The 15,195-nt window shown below is 42.0% G+C and overlaps 1 protein-coding gene across 7 annotated transcripts in view; it reads right to left on the bottom strand.

The window, feature by feature from the left end:
* LOC308083190 (neurobeachin-like protein 2) overlaps window positions 1-15,195 on the bottom strand; it is an 80,624-nt gene that overhangs the window by 35,440 nt on the left and 29,989 nt on the right. For 6 of the 7 annotated variants that reach the window (XR_013932978.1, XR_013932979.1, XR_013932980.1 and 3 more), the window contains 11 exons: window positions 14,516-14,675; window positions 13,362-13,464; window positions 12,713-12,866; window positions 10,526-10,681; window positions 9,394-9,553; window positions 8,755-8,843; window positions 7,692-7,858; window positions 6,143-6,722; window positions 3,430-3,614; window positions 2,325-2,481; window positions 604-747 (listed from right to left, as the gene is read on the bottom strand). Coding sequence is in view for 4 of the 7 variants with exons in the window: in XM_080425398.1 (XP_080281524.1) it covers window positions 604-747; window positions 2,325-2,481; window positions 3,430-3,614; window positions 6,143-6,722; window positions 7,692-7,858; window positions 8,755-8,843; window positions 9,394-9,553; window positions 10,526-10,681; window positions 12,713-12,866; window positions 13,362-13,464; window positions 14,516-14,675 (2,055 nt within the window). In the remaining 3 variants the exon portion in view is untranslated. The remainder of the gene's footprint in view (window positions 1-603; window positions 748-2,324; window positions 2,482-3,429; window positions 3,615-6,142; window positions 6,723-7,691; window positions 7,859-8,754; window positions 8,844-9,393; window positions 9,554-10,525; window positions 10,682-12,712; window positions 12,867-13,361; window positions 13,465-14,515; window positions 14,676-15,195) is intronic. The other variant, XM_080425400.1, reaches the window with a different exon arrangement.

The raw sequence follows: 15,195 nt of genomic DNA, 5'->3' as shown, positions 1-15,195 counted from the left end.
ATCATTTCATAATTTATGTCTTTAGAGAAGGGAGGGGGGTGGATGCACTCTGAAGGCAGTCCCAGCCAAGCAGCCATGATGGAAATTCTTATGAAGTGTTATTTATGACCACATGGTTCCACAATGCTAGAGTGGTGGTATAGCAGCAGGAGTCATAACTCTGTGAGGAGTTGCCCTTTCATACAGAGAAACACTCCCTTTTGGAATGCCTGCAGTGTCTGTGTACGCACATCCCTACAAGGCCTGGTATTTCTAAACAGGCTTTTATCAAAAAGGCCGAGAGGGGAGGAAAGACTATGAGCTATTTCAAATTAATTTGAATAATATTGGCCGCGGCAGTTTGTTTTTGTACGGCACATGTGGTTTGGGTTTGTGAAAGGCACGTACGATACAAGATACGGTGGCTGAGGTCTGTGTTGTCAGTGCCAGAGGTGAGGAGGAGGAGGAGTCAATGGGTCGTGGTGGGCTTGAGGAAGGTCTGGATTGAAGTGCTTGATGGGTGAACCTGACCTGGGGTGGACTGATTTACAAATGTGTTTGGAATATCTTGGGTGTCGTTAACCATTTTAAGCCCAAGCACAGACCAGCGCTATATAGACCGACCTGGGAGTGCTGCTGTTGGATGTATCCGGTGATGATCCGCAGGCCTATCTGAGCCATCTCCCTCAGCTCTGTGTTCCCTGGACTGCCGGGGGTGCTGTGCCACGCCTGCAGCCTGTCCAGCAGGTTTACCACCCCCTCAAAGATCTGCAACAAAACACAACAGCAACACACCCGTCAACCAAACAAACAAACACTCACCTGTCTACACACCTGTCTCCTCTAATGACCTCTAAACACCCCAGACAAACCAGAGACATTTGCATTTAAATGCAGCTCTACCTGCATCAGATGCAGTTGTAAAAAGACTACATAAATCAAGTTATTATTATTATTATTATGGATAGCATAATGTATGACATGAAGGAAAGGAACTATATCATTTATAACATTAAAGGATAGGCATCCACACCCAGACCTGTTCACAGTTTTAACGTACTGGTTCAAACCAATTATTACAGTTCCAGTCTATTGTACTGCCTTGGTGTAATGGGTGTGATGTACATGGTATTTAAAATGTACCTGCTTGGTAACTGAATGCAAAGAATGCTACTGTACAGTAAGTGCTTACATCACCACAAACCCCTGCTGATTTTGTTTCGTGGAACATTCACAAGGTATACTTTTAAAAATGTGTAGTAGAAGAAAGGACTCCAGCACACTTTCTTCTTCACTTCATAAACTTTTATTTTTTTATTTTTGTTTATTAATTAACTCATTCACTGCCACTGACGTAAAAAACGTAATTTTTTTTTTTTTTTTTTTTTTTTTTTCAAATTTGACCCAAAGACCAAGGAGATATGATTGTTTAAAGATCTACACTCCCATCCACTTCCTTGTTAACTTAAAACTTAAAAATTCTGTATCTCGGCTCCTGAGTACTTTTTTTTTTAAATGAAAAATCTCTGGCAGTGGGCAAACGCGGCCAGCAATAATTGTGGCAGTGAATGAGTTAAGAAACTTTTCTTAATTGCAAGTGAAGAGTTCATTCTTGAGTCTGCCTTGGTCTTCTCCAATGCAACTGTCGAATTGTAGATGTGTGTGTGTGTGCGTGAATGTGTGCGTGTGTGCGTTTTTCATGGCTACGAAAGATTTGTCTAAATTTGTTTCTTTTCCCAAAAAATCACACCCAGTGTGAAGTGGGCGGTGTGGTCACAGTGGTCATCACAGTGATGGAAGTTCACTTAAAGAAAAGTAATATTGTGGACCAACCATTGTACACCCCTAACTTAAAAAAAAACATAAATGTGTTTTTTTTAAGTGCATAGTCCTATTTATAGGGCTATGCACATGTGTCATGTTTCACTAGCCAATCACAGTCCTGAATAGACTGTGATTGGCCAATCACGGTGCAGGGTTAGGGGGGTACACTGGTGGCCAATCACAGCGCAGGGTGTGTCGATGTCCAAACCTCACATATAGGGGCGGTTTCACAGCCCAAAAATACATTTGTTAATGTAAGTGAAGAGTCCTTTCTTGAGTTGGCCTTGGTCTTCTCCAATGCACCTGTCTAACTGTAGATGTGTGTGTGTGCGCATGCATGCGTGTTTCATGGCTACGGTTACGAGTAGGCATACTGTAGGGATCAGGACTAGGTTTAAGGGTTGTGATTAGGTTAAGGTTTAGGGTCAGGGGAGGGTTGGGGTTACAAATGGCACACAAAAAGGTAAAAGTGGTTTTGATGTCCCCATGTCCCATGTGTTTGTGTAGAGTATGTGTCGTACCTTCTCACTCCACAGAGCGTGGTTGTCGGTTCCCTCGGCAAACAAGAAATCCTGCAGCAACCTAAGGAGTCGCACCAGACTGGGGCAGAAGGGCAGAGAGACTCCCTGAGAATCCCTCAGGTCTGAGAGAGATGACTCCAGCATCATCTCCAAAAAACTGCCAGACAGACAGACAGACAGACAGACAGACAGACACATAGGAGAAGTGTTACTACAGTATATACCAAGGTATCACTAAATCTATAATAACCAGCACTACAGACTGTATTGGTTAGGGAGGTGAATTCCACAGGTGTTTTTAAAGCCAAACTCATCTCACTTGCCCACAGCTGTCCATAAGTAATTAAGTAAGTAAGTATGTGCACTGTAATTTGTTTAATGTCTAATGTCTAGAGTGTAGTTGAAGACATGCATGCAATTGTTTTTCTTGACCAGAAGACACAGTTTGCATGAATAAACTACTGTTTCTCGAGCCTTTAACCCAGCTTTCTCTGGTTGCTTCTACTGTAAATTCAGTCTTCTCAGTCATATACCTACAGTGCATGAGGAAAGGTGGAGGCTGGGGGGGTCAAAAACTAAATGGAAGGAAGCGTAGGAGGAAGGTGAGGGAGGAAGGGAAGTCATGAATGGAGGGGAGAGGAAATGATTGGAAGAATGGAAAGAGAGGAGGAATTTTTACTGGTGCATTTACACCAATATGCTGATCTTTGCTGATCCCTTGAGGCAATATTGCGGAAGACAAAAGAATTTCCTCATGCCAATCACTCCACTAATGCTACAGCATGCATGTAAAAGCTTCAATCAAATTATTGCCATAACCTTTATTAACCTTTAGTAATCAAGGTATTAGCGGTAATTCAGACCGCCGTATTTCTTTCTCTAATGCTTCATTTATGCTCCGTCGTATGAAGTGGTCACATGCCGAAAACAGCCGATATACAAGCTCACAACGCGTTCTGAGCTTGTATATCGGCTGTTTTCAGCGCACGACACCGTAGAAATCGACCTTAAAGCGGTTTCATCTTGTCGCAGTAGGCGTGCATGTGAACGCTCTCCTCCTCCCGGGTGTAACATGTCGACAGGACACACACACACACCGACTGACCTGCGTTTGATGTCGTCGGGCGGTCGGACCAGCTGGCAGGAGGAGCCCAGCTTGGTGAGGACAGAGAAGACCTGTCCCCTGTCCCTCCACACGGCGTCCTCCACCCCCTCCACAGGGCTGCCGCTCCACAGCACCGAGAACACGATGTTGGTCAGAAGGTTGCACAGCTCCTCCTCCGGTGTCTGCTGCAACCACATAAACCAACATGCCGTCCTCGGTTTTAAATACAAATATATGCATTAGGGTTAGGCCATCGACCCCCATTTGATGCCATCTTTATCTCAGGGACACCAATCTACACTTTAAAATCTGTGTTCATTTAAATTGGAGGGTGTAAAAAAAAGGTACCAAAATGGGTATGTTTGGTTCCATTTGTACACTCTCAGAGTTACGCAACCCTAAGGGCCCATTTGGTTCCTAACTATTAATAATTTAGCTCAGGACCCCCTGGAACCCCCTCAAGGACCGCTGGGGGTCCCGAGACCCCACATTTAGAACCAGAGGGAGAAGAATGTGCAACAAAGGATTGAACCGGGGACATTGATATTGAACTTGATGCCCTATCCAGTCACTTACAGTAAATTCCTATATTAAATCATCTTTTTCTTTTTCTTCTAAAGTAATACTGTATACTGTAGCAATTCTACAATACAGCCCTTTTGCCTTGTCTTGTCCTTTTTTTTTATCCTTGTATGTTTGTTTGTCTCTTGAAATCTTTTGTTTCCAATAAAAAAAATAGTTAAAAGAAAAATCTACTTTTTCTATTTTATTTCCCCAAAGATGTGACACTTACTGTATACTGTTCCTGTGCTTATAACTATTCCTAAAGTTGGGACTGAGTTGGGTATGAAGTGATACTTTCTGCACATTTAGCTAAGAATAGCCTGTTGAAGGAATTTAAACTTCTGGACCTCATGACTCCCAGTGAATTTAAACTCTACTACTGACAACTGCATTTCTACATATATTTATAGAAAGCAAGCTTTGTAACGGCAGTATTCTGGTGCTGTGTGGAACCGACAGGCCTAAACATCAGGTGGAAAATACTGCGTTTACAGCACATATTCTGCAGTTTCGGTTTATTATTTTTAACAGAAATATCACACTATGATTATCGTCTCAATATCATGCAGCCCCGCCACTGTTCTTGGGTCTTGTGTGTTTTTGCATGATCCTTTTGCTAAAAACAAATTACATATTTCCACATTTTGCGAAAATAGCACATCTACAAGCTCACAACGCATTGCAACGCAACAAGTTGTGAGCTTGTAGGCTATTTTCGGCAAAGATATTAGGTATAAGAGGAAAAAGAGGAGCGGACCAAATTTTGTTCCGAGAACCTTATCTGAAACCAAGCTGTATAGTGTATGAATCTCCATGAATCTCCAGAATCTTTGAAATACGTGCTGCTTTGTTAGTTCTTGTAGTCGAACAGCCATAAGTATATAGGGTTTAAGTCAGTGGTAGCTAACAGGCAGCTCCTGGGCCACAACTGGCCTGCCAGAAATAATATTGGCCTAGCAAATTATTTTGTAAATGCATTGATGAAACTGGGTCGGATGAACGCATAGTTTGAATGCTCTGTATTCACTGTCAACGTTCCTCTTTAGACTTTTGGCTGAACATCTTCTCTTGCCAACGTGTTTCGCATGCCTTAAACAATACATTGTTTCTCTATGTATCTAAAAATAAACCTCGATTGGGTGACCCGACAGCTGAAGGGTTAGGGCACATACTGTAGGCTCTAAAGGCTGACAGCAACCAATTGCCGGGCCAGACGGCCCATTATTTGCTGCATGTCACTCCAATACTCTCTCTCCTCGTTTCCTGTCTCTCAACACTGACGACCAAATAAACATAAGAAAAGCTCTCCCTCAAGATCCTGTACAATATAAGGAGAAGACCCGAAATACATTTGGGGCTCTTTTCTCGATACTCTGCCTTCAATAACTCCTAAATGGCTGAGGTTATAAAAAGTTGCTGTTACTGCGAAGGTTGTTGTAGTCAATGTTGTTTATTGTGCCATTCTGGGGTGGGGGAGGGCTTGGGGGGAGGGCTGTTTTTGCTTTCGTTTTTCTATCTTTTTTCTTTGACTTTTTTGACTTTTTCTTGCTTTGGTGTGTAATGTACTTTAATGTACACCGTCAATAAATACATCTTTACCAAAAAGAAAAGCTCTCCCCTTCCCCCAAAAAAAGAAAGAGGAAAGAAAAAACCTAGAACAACCTTCTACGAAAGAGCTGTTATCCTTCTCGATTCTCTCCAGATATAACATTCTTTTTCACTTTTTAATTAACTAAAATGTCCTCTAACTGCAACTTTCAAGGATTGAAAAACGTCTATAAAAACGATTATAACAGCATTTCTATCTGCATCTGTAACATTTGATTACACACGCAGTTCATCGAGGCCTTTTTTGCTATATATATATATTTTTTAATGCTGTTTTATGCTTTTGCTTTTCTTTTTTGCTTTATTGTTAAAGTATTTGTACTTTTTCTGTAAAGCACTTATGTTTTATTCTTTCTCTGTAAAGCATTTGAGCTGCATTTCATGTCATGAACGGTGCTATACAAATAAAGTTTCTTCTTATTTCTTCTTCTTATTAGGTCTTGAATTAGCCATTGATTACGTTTTGGAACGCCATATAATGGCTTAGAAAAGAACTGTCCGCCCCCTGGTTTGAGTGGTTTAAGTGGGACAGTCCTAGTACCTGTGGGTTGGACGTGTTGGAGATGGTGTCCCCAGTGGGGGGGTCGGTCCCATAGCTGTTGTCGTCCAGAACGTTGGACAGACTGGAGCTCATCCGGACCCTGAGGGCGGGGAAGGGCTTGCTGTGCTCCAGGGGAGACGGCGTCTCCGGCTGGCTGACCGTCGGCGTGTTCGGGCCCGTCCCCGACGCGCTGCCGCCCTCGCCCAGGCTCCCCGCCAGCTCCATCATGTCGAAGGGGGAGGTGCCGAAGGGGGAGAGCGGGTGGTAGGTCCCCTCCTCGTCCAGCCGCGGCGAGGGGATGTCCACCGTGGCGGAGATGGAGGAGGAGCGGCTCTCCTGCTCCATGGAGTCGAACGACTTGAAGTGGTGCGAGTCGGCGTAGCTTTTCAGGTTGCCGCCTCCTCCTCCTCCGCCTCCTCCTCCGTTAGGCGGAGACAGGGACAGGTCGGAGAAGCCCTCCGAGATGTCCCGCTGCCCGTTGCCTTCGTCATCGTCCTCCAAATCCTCGTCGTCCTCGTCCTGCGAGGAGGGGAAGGGGAACATGTCGGCGCGAGCGTCCTCTATGACCAGGCTCTGCTCCCTGTGGATGGGGTTGTGCATGACATTTTAGAGGACCATTAATTGTCATACAAATAATTGCGATTAATGATTTCATTTGTGTTTTTGGCATTGAACATTGGAACACATTCTGTTTGCCTTTTAGGCTTTGTAAATAAAAATTGCACAGGGCAGATAGGACAGATATATACAAAGAAATGACTAACAATGATGACCTGTACCGATAATCAAAATAAATACTGTACTACTGCCAAAACAGGCCATACATTTAATAATTGTATTAACGCCAGAGTTTAATATCATAATGTACTCACCAGTGCCAGCGATTTATTGTTGTTTTTTAGTTTTTTTCACGTCGCCACAGACCTCGCTAAATACCTTAAGATCGCGCGTTCAACTGTTTGTAGACACACAGGGTAGCTGTGTGAGTGGCCCAGAGAAGACCGTTTCGATCGGTGATCGTCCATTTTGAAGTTGTCGCGGTTTATGTTAAACAGCGATCAGCGAGGAGAAAAACAACAACCGAGATAATGGAGGATTAGGGGAAGATTTAGAGTGGAAGCGGGTGGGAACGAAAATCTCCGGATACGGATATTTCCGTTTCCGGGTGTGCTACAATGAAATGTGTCGTGGCGAAGGAGGCCTACAATGAAATGTGAACCTGCGAGAAATAAAAATAAAAAAATAAAACACTTCGCGTAGATCTACGCGACTGGCACGCTGCGCAATTATTTAGGTTCGCGTAGATCTATGCGACTGGCACGCTGCGCAATTATTTCGGTTCGCGTAGATCTACGCGATTGGCACGCAATGTGTTAATCATCTGTAAAATTGTTTTAAAAAAAATCTATTGTGAGCTTGTAGATTCGCTACTTTTCAACAGACGGATTTTACAGATGAATGGAAACGATTCTGACGATTATGCAAAAATTATGGCGATTATCTCAAATAATTACAATCAATTATGACTATAAGTGAAACAGGCCTATACCTGTTGAGAGGGGGTCTGGAGGCAGGGGTCTCCTCCAGAGAGCCCCCCGCAAGGCTGGTGGCGTAGGACTCCTTCACGTACAGCTTGGTCAGGACGTCCTGCCAGCCAGGCTGCTTGGCCAGCTGCTTCACATAGTCCTCAGTGGAGTAGTAGATGAGATGGAAGAGCTGAGGGAGTGAGAGAGAGTATCAGTGATGTAGCGATTAACCACATGAACCCCTAGCCTCCCTATTCTGAGTTTGTCATGATGGCGAACATTCTGTGAAAATAGGCGAAGCAATGTGTTGGAAAAAGTACTCAAATGTTTTACTTAAGTATCAATACTGCAATGTAGAAATACTCTGTTACCTGTAAAAGTCCTGAATTCAAAATGTACTTGAGTATAAGTGAAAAAGTATTGGCATCAAAATGTACTTAAAGTTACAAAAGTAAAAGTAGTCATTATGCAGAGTGTCCCATTTCACGAGTTTAAAAAAATTTACTTTTGAAAATAGCAGATCTACAAGCTCACAATGCGTCGCATCGCTTGTAGATCGGCTATTTTCAAATGGCCGAAATGTATACTGAAGTTGTTAATGTATGTTTTGTAATAATAATAAAAATCTACAAAGTATCTAGTAACTATAGTTTGCAAATAATTGTAGTGGAGTAAAAGTACAATGTGCCTCGGAGATGTAGTGGTAAAAGTACTGAAAACTGAAAATACTCCTAAAAGGTCTAGTGACATCTCAATTCAATGCAGGGGCTAAAACTGGTAGGAAGCTATTCAGAAACATCGCATTAGAGAACGCAAAGACTTGGGTGGTCCTTCGTATTGGGACGGTATTAAGTTTGTTTTTCAAAGCAGTAGGCATACTGTAGGTTTGTTAGAGGAGGTTTTCTCCACTTACATTGAATTCAGATGTCCCTGGACACGTATCTGTAAGGGGAAGATCTCCGATTGTCTATCTACACGAGACTACCAGGTAAAAATCAAATTTTGCCTCTGTCTAAACTCGTCATCAACCGTAACCGGATATTGTGAAGCCAGTGAAGAGAGTGCGGCGCATGTGGACTGACAGACCTTACGACACACATCCAGACGGACAGTGAGCTCAGCTCTGTGGGACAGATAGGCCACAGCTAGAAGATCTCTGAAGTTAGGGCTGGGATCTGAGGGACGAACAGATGATGGATACAGTAAACACAATTAACCCATTAAGCCCCCTTTCAAAAATAGCCGTTCTACAAGCTCTTAATGGGTCGCACTGCAACAAGTTGAGAGCTTGAGAATCATAGCCGATCTACAAGCTCAGTTTTTCAGTGACACACACACGCACTTAAGCTTTTCAGACATGTTAGTCACTTAAGCCCTATATAATTCTCATAAGACAAATAGTGAAAATAGCAGATCTACAAGCTCACAATATGTGGTGTAAGCTAGTAGATCTGTTATTTTCGCTACTTCTTCTAAAACGTTTTAAAACATTTAGACATTTCTTTTCAATATAATATAAGATATATATATCTATATAATATAAGAGCTGATATGATTTTGTGGAACATAACATCTTAAACATTTTGGACTCCCTCCAAACAGACAAGGCCTCACGCCTCACCTGTGATTTTTTGTGCCCCCCCTAAGGTGTCCCCGGACCCTAGGTTGGGAAAAAACGTTCTGGCAGACCCATGTCCTCCCAGACGAAGGTCTGTTTTAAATTACCTGTAGCGAGGACCTGCTCGTACAGACAGCGCACGGTCGCCATGGTTACCGGGACGTCTCCGAGGAAACAGACCAGGCCCTGATAGCCAAAGTCCTTTAGCTTGATGCGCTGCTTGGTGCGCTCTGAAACCCTGTCACTGTTGAGGAGTTTCTTCATCACCTGGAGACATAGAAATGTTCATTTCATTTGTTTACTTGACAGTATTTTCATCTGTAGTCCCTGGTTTAATGATTCACTTGTGTAAAAAATAAAAAACTTTCGCACACCTAGATTAAAAGGTATAAAAGCAGGCACGTAGGCAAAGAGCAGCTGGCGACATCAACAATAAAAGAATAAACCCGCACACTGCCAACTTGCACGGTACAAGAGAAAAGCGAAGCAACGTTTCTGTCGTGGAGACGTTCCTCAGGCATGCCTGAATAGAATTGATAAAAATACCACAAAAAAAGAATTGTGCATGTATTAATTGGTTTGAATAAAAACAGCATTACTTATAGCCAACCAAGGATATAAGAACTTACACATAATCGTTTCAAAGTAATTTTTCACTCACTTATAAACACACTATAGTTTTTCAAGATTCAAGTGAATCAAGTTAAGTTACTAAAATTCTGTTAATTTAACCCATTAAAGGACGACTTCACCCATTTAAAACCTAAATTCATATAAGTGGTCCTCACTAATGCTCATGATTTCAAAGTGTTGATTAAGGATAAGGATAAAATTATAAAATGTTTAAAACAATTCCTACTCACTCTGTGTCTCAGAGGAGGGCCTGATTTTTATTAATGCGAGAACAATGGCTTCCATTATAACAACTTTTCAGGATGTTTTATATATATATATATATATATATATATATATATATATATATATATATATATATATATATATATAGCTCAAATCTAAAATGACAGACGCTTTCCAGGTCTGAAGGTAAAAACGGAACCAAATGGATTGAACCTTTATTTAAGCAGGCAAGACAAATTAAAAACAGATTCTTATTAACAATGTGATGTGCCTGTGCAGCTGATGGGAGGAGGCAGGTACAGTACAGTACAGTACAGTACAGTACAGTACAGTACAGTACAGTACAGTACAGTACAGTACAGTACAGGGATCAGATCTTACCCTGAACACCCTCTCTCTGGCGTCGTCTCCAAACCTGGGGCTGAGCAGCAGACAGTACAGCTGTTCAACACCCCAGTCCAACAGAACCGCGTGCACCTGCTCCCGCGGGGGGCTGTTCCGCACGACGCTGTACAACACATCCAGCGCACGCACCACCTGAACACACGGAGGGGGAGAGAGAGAGAGAGAGAGAGAGAGAGAGAGAGAGAGAGAGAGAGGAATGAGGGAGTGAGAGATAAGGTGAGAGGAGGAGAAGGGGGGAGAAGTGAGATAGACATATATAAGTTTGTAAGTGTTGAATGGGCTGTAAGATTGGCTATCGTGTCAAAGGTGCGGACCTCATATGGGACACTGGGGGACTCTTTATTTTAGAGTTTTTTATTTTCGACCCGTTCATATGATGTTTACTGTACATATTTTTACTTTCGATTTCTACCCGTTTATATGATGTTTTTGCATAGTAGTGTGTATTTGTCTATCATTCATCTCTCAAGAACAGATTCAGAGCTGCGCTACTGAATCTGTCGGGAGCCCCGTTCAGAACGTGTGAGCGTTGGCCTACAAGTGGGCGTGCCTTCAGATCAGGAAGCAGGCCGCGCTTTACCCAATCAAATGTAGTGGGCGGGATTTACATCTGTGCGTTCGCTTCCCACTGGAAACAACCCAAACTCATTTAACAATAGCGTCCTCGGAGCCGACAAAACCGCGGAAAGTTAACATTTGTCGACGGGACTCGTGCGGGGGGGGGTTCGCGACGCGACGGGCTGCGCGACAGGACGTGTGCGGGGCCGTCCGGCTAATAGTAACAATAATGCTAATCTATTCACTCGTCACACACAATGTCACGGAGTCAACAAGCTAATGACATGAGCTAAGCTGGCCTTAAGGTGGACTGACTTAAGGTAGACCAGTAATTCTACACAGAGCTAATGTGACACCAACTCATAACTCATCAAAGTCTCTACGACATGCTGTCACATTACTCATACCAATATCACATATCTCCATTATGCAACTATAAAGTACAATGTTATACACATTGTTGGTTATAGTAATGGATAGACGTTTCTTGGTTACTTCTTCTTCTCTTGGTAGACCTTGCGGGTGCTTGGTAATGAATATGCTATTATATTGGAAGGGCTCCTTGGGGCCAAAAAGGTTTGGGACTATTGCTGTATACAGCACATAACCCAAAGTCTGTTAATACTTTGCACACATCCCCAGGTATGGACTAGTATCTACAATTTTTTAATGGCCAAATAAATCTAAAATAAAATAAATAAAATAAATAAAATAAATAAAATAAATAAAATAAATAAAATAAATAAAATAAATAAAATAAATAAAATAAATAAAATAAATAAAATAAATAAAATAAATAAAATAAATAAAATAAATAAAATAAATAAAATAAATAAAATAAATAAAATAAATAAAATAAATAAAATAAATAAAATAAATAAAATAAATAAAATAAATAAAATAAATAAAATAAATAAAATAAATAAAATAAATAAAATAAATAAAATAAATAAAATAAATAAAATAAATAAAATAAATAAAATAAATAAAATAAATAAAATAAATAAAATAAATAAAATAAATAAAATAAATAAAATAAATACATTTAAATGTCACAGATGCGTTCCCGGATTGTACTGGTTAAGCATGACCCTGGAGCTACCTCTGCTGTGCTGTTTAAGGATTGAATTTACTCCCTATTTTAGACAGAGATTAGGGCGCTTAAAGCCTTCACAACAGGGTCACAACAACACTTTGGAAAAACAAAATGAGATGTGAAATGTGATAGACCGAGTCTCCATGATTTAGAGAGTGATGTGGTGAGCTGAGAAGGTCAGAGGATGACAGCTCCAAACTCCCACAGAGAAATTGATGAAGGCGAATGGAGTCGAGTGGAGTTGAGCCAGAACCATGCACCATACCAAGCACCATTATCGTCACTGTCGGGCAGAAACCTTGTATCTTGTACCACCCCCCCGCCCCCCCCCCGTAATTTCTGAAGCATTTGGAAAATGAAAGCGGGTCAGTGTGTGTGTGTGTGTGTGTGTGTGTGTGTGTGTGTGTGTGTGTGTGTGTGTGTGTGTGTGTGTGTGTGTGTGTGTGTGTGTGTGTGTGTGTGTGTGTGTGTGTGTGTGTGTGTGTGTGCGCGTGCGCGCGCTACAGTACCTGCCGCTCCTCTTGGACAGACAGTGTGTAGGCCATGACGCTGTGGAGCTCCTCCGGGGTGGGAGACTTCAGGAGGAAGTCATTCAGGAGGTTGAAGAGAGCCTCCTGCACCGTCTGCTTCTCCTCTGACAGAGGGCTGCCATCTTTCTCTAGGCTAATGCAAAGAAAAGAGTAATAAAAAAGTAAGAGGTTTATACAATAAATCTATATACCTCAATGTGTCACTGAGGGTTAAATGTAGACTGGAATAAATTGCTGATCAATTTAATCAATAAATCGTTCATGCACTGAAGGAGGCATGAGCTGGGGGCAGAGGGAATGTACAGTAGGGCCCAGGATTACAGCTTAGGCAATTGGCTGGGTGAAAAAATGGGTTACAAAAAAATCGTGGGATAAAAATGTACAATTTATTTTTAAAACAATCGTTCATGCATTTTACACATACATGTCACTTAAACCGTATACTAGGGCGGGGCGATATCACTTCAAATCAATATCACCATTATTTCAAACTTTTTTTCAAACAATTTACGATAAATTTTATTGATTTATTTGTTATATTTTATGAATGTTTCCCCTAGAATAGGGATGCTAGGGTTTAAGTGGTTGTGTCATCCCAGTGCCACCCTGTGGTCACTGGACTGGTCACCTGTAGTAAGCCCTGATGTTGTCCAGGATGTACTGCACTCCGTATTTCCTCCTCATGCGCTGCTTGCCGTCCCTGATCACAGATGACAGGTATTTCACGTGGCCTGCGGTGAGAAAATAACATTTTCTTCCCAGTTATTTTCAGGGGATTTCTCCATTTTCTTGCGATAGGGTTAGGGTTAAGGTTAGGTTAAAAGGAGAGAAAAGACACATTTAGGGGCTTCGTCTACCAAAACGTTGTTTTTCTTGACCACAGTATGTTTCAATAGCACGTATTTACACTGTGCTAGAAACGGCAGCTTGAGTTGAACATTTTTCAACTATGGGCGTTTGGATGTGCTTGTGTTTGTGAACAAAACACTTTGGTGGACACACAACCTTATACTTTGTGGTATGAACTATATACTATACACTAGGGGTGTGCCGATACACTAATTTCACGATACGATACGATACACGATATTGGGCTCACGATATCAATACGATACGATATATGGCACTTTTTTATTATGAAAATATATTGGGGGGATTTTCTTTTTTTTTTAAACGATACATATAGTCACGAAAACGTATCGCGTTATATCGTGGGACGATATATCGGCACACCCCTACTATACACTATAAATGAGTCTGATGGTGACATACTGTACAACTCAGATCCTGAGATGATTTGGGTGTGCTTTGTGCTTAGTTAGTGATATAACAGAAAAGAGCCTCAGCCTTCTTAGGTATGATATGACATTTAGCAAGGACGCACACTATCCAATGACATTCAATAGATTATACCAAAGAGCTGCATTAATGCACAACACGGTGTAGATAATTATAACCCTGGGAGCGCAGAATGACTTTAATAGCCAACCCAGCCAGGATCACAAATACTAATGTATTCAAATCTTTGTTCCAAAGTGCTTACAGCCTCATCTCTGTCCCTTTTCTTCGTTCTCCGAGACCATCATTTGCATATAAAAGAGACAAGAGCAATTTTGGTGGACATGAAAATCGTCTGCAGGTGCTTCAGCAAGAAGTAAGCCATTGGGCTGCCATTCGGTTAAGTGGTCAGATGGGTGGGTCGCGAACGCTTCCGAGATATTCAAGGGGAAAGGTTGAGAACCTGCTGCTTTACGAAACGGCACGAGTACGTCTCTCTCTTACCTAGACAGACGGCGAAGTGGCTGTCGGTCCAGATGCGGAAGTCGTAGAGGAGGTGCTGGTAGAGCTGCTGCAGCAGAGGACTGTTCCCTTCGCAGCTGACCTGCTCCAGCAGGAACTGACAGGACATCAGCACGTTCATGTCCATCCTGCTGCCTGGAACCTGCAGCGACCATAGACCGTTAAAAATTAATGGAAAAAGTCACGCCTCCACTGGTTTCTACAGCTTTCTACGCTTTGAAGCCTGTTTTTTTTCCCGGCGATTTCAAATCCGCCATCTTTCTATATCCGGTATCGAAATGCGGACAATTAATGCTATTGGCTGCAACAGCAGCGAGGGCGGGTCTTCACTCGGTAGAACCAGTAGAAACCCTAGAAACATACCCTACTTTATAATTAATTTTAAAATGAATGGGACTATAATTTACTAAACGCATATCACAGTGATTTAAAAAAAGACTTTAAACTAGCGATTGGAAACATAAAGTGTTTATGAAAAGGTTTACTAAGGTAATAAAATCAGGGTATAACAAGGGGTTTGCCCCTTGGCAGCAACACAACACAACACACCACCAACAGAAAACAAACGCGTTGGTAGGGGATTACAGACCAGAGACCACCAGTGGTTTCTCTGCCAGCTTTGCACTGGGATCCAGACATTCCCTGTGGGTCTGTCTGTATCA

This window comes from Gymnoscopelus braueri (genome assembly GCF_963280865.1).
Source record: "Gymnoscopelus braueri genome assembly, chromosome: 4".
Taxonomy (NCBI): domain Eukaryota; kingdom Metazoa; phylum Chordata; class Actinopteri; order Myctophiformes; family Myctophidae; genus Gymnoscopelus; species Gymnoscopelus braueri.
Note: the sequence above shows the minus strand (reverse complement) of the source record. Positions and strands in the feature narration are given on the sequence as shown.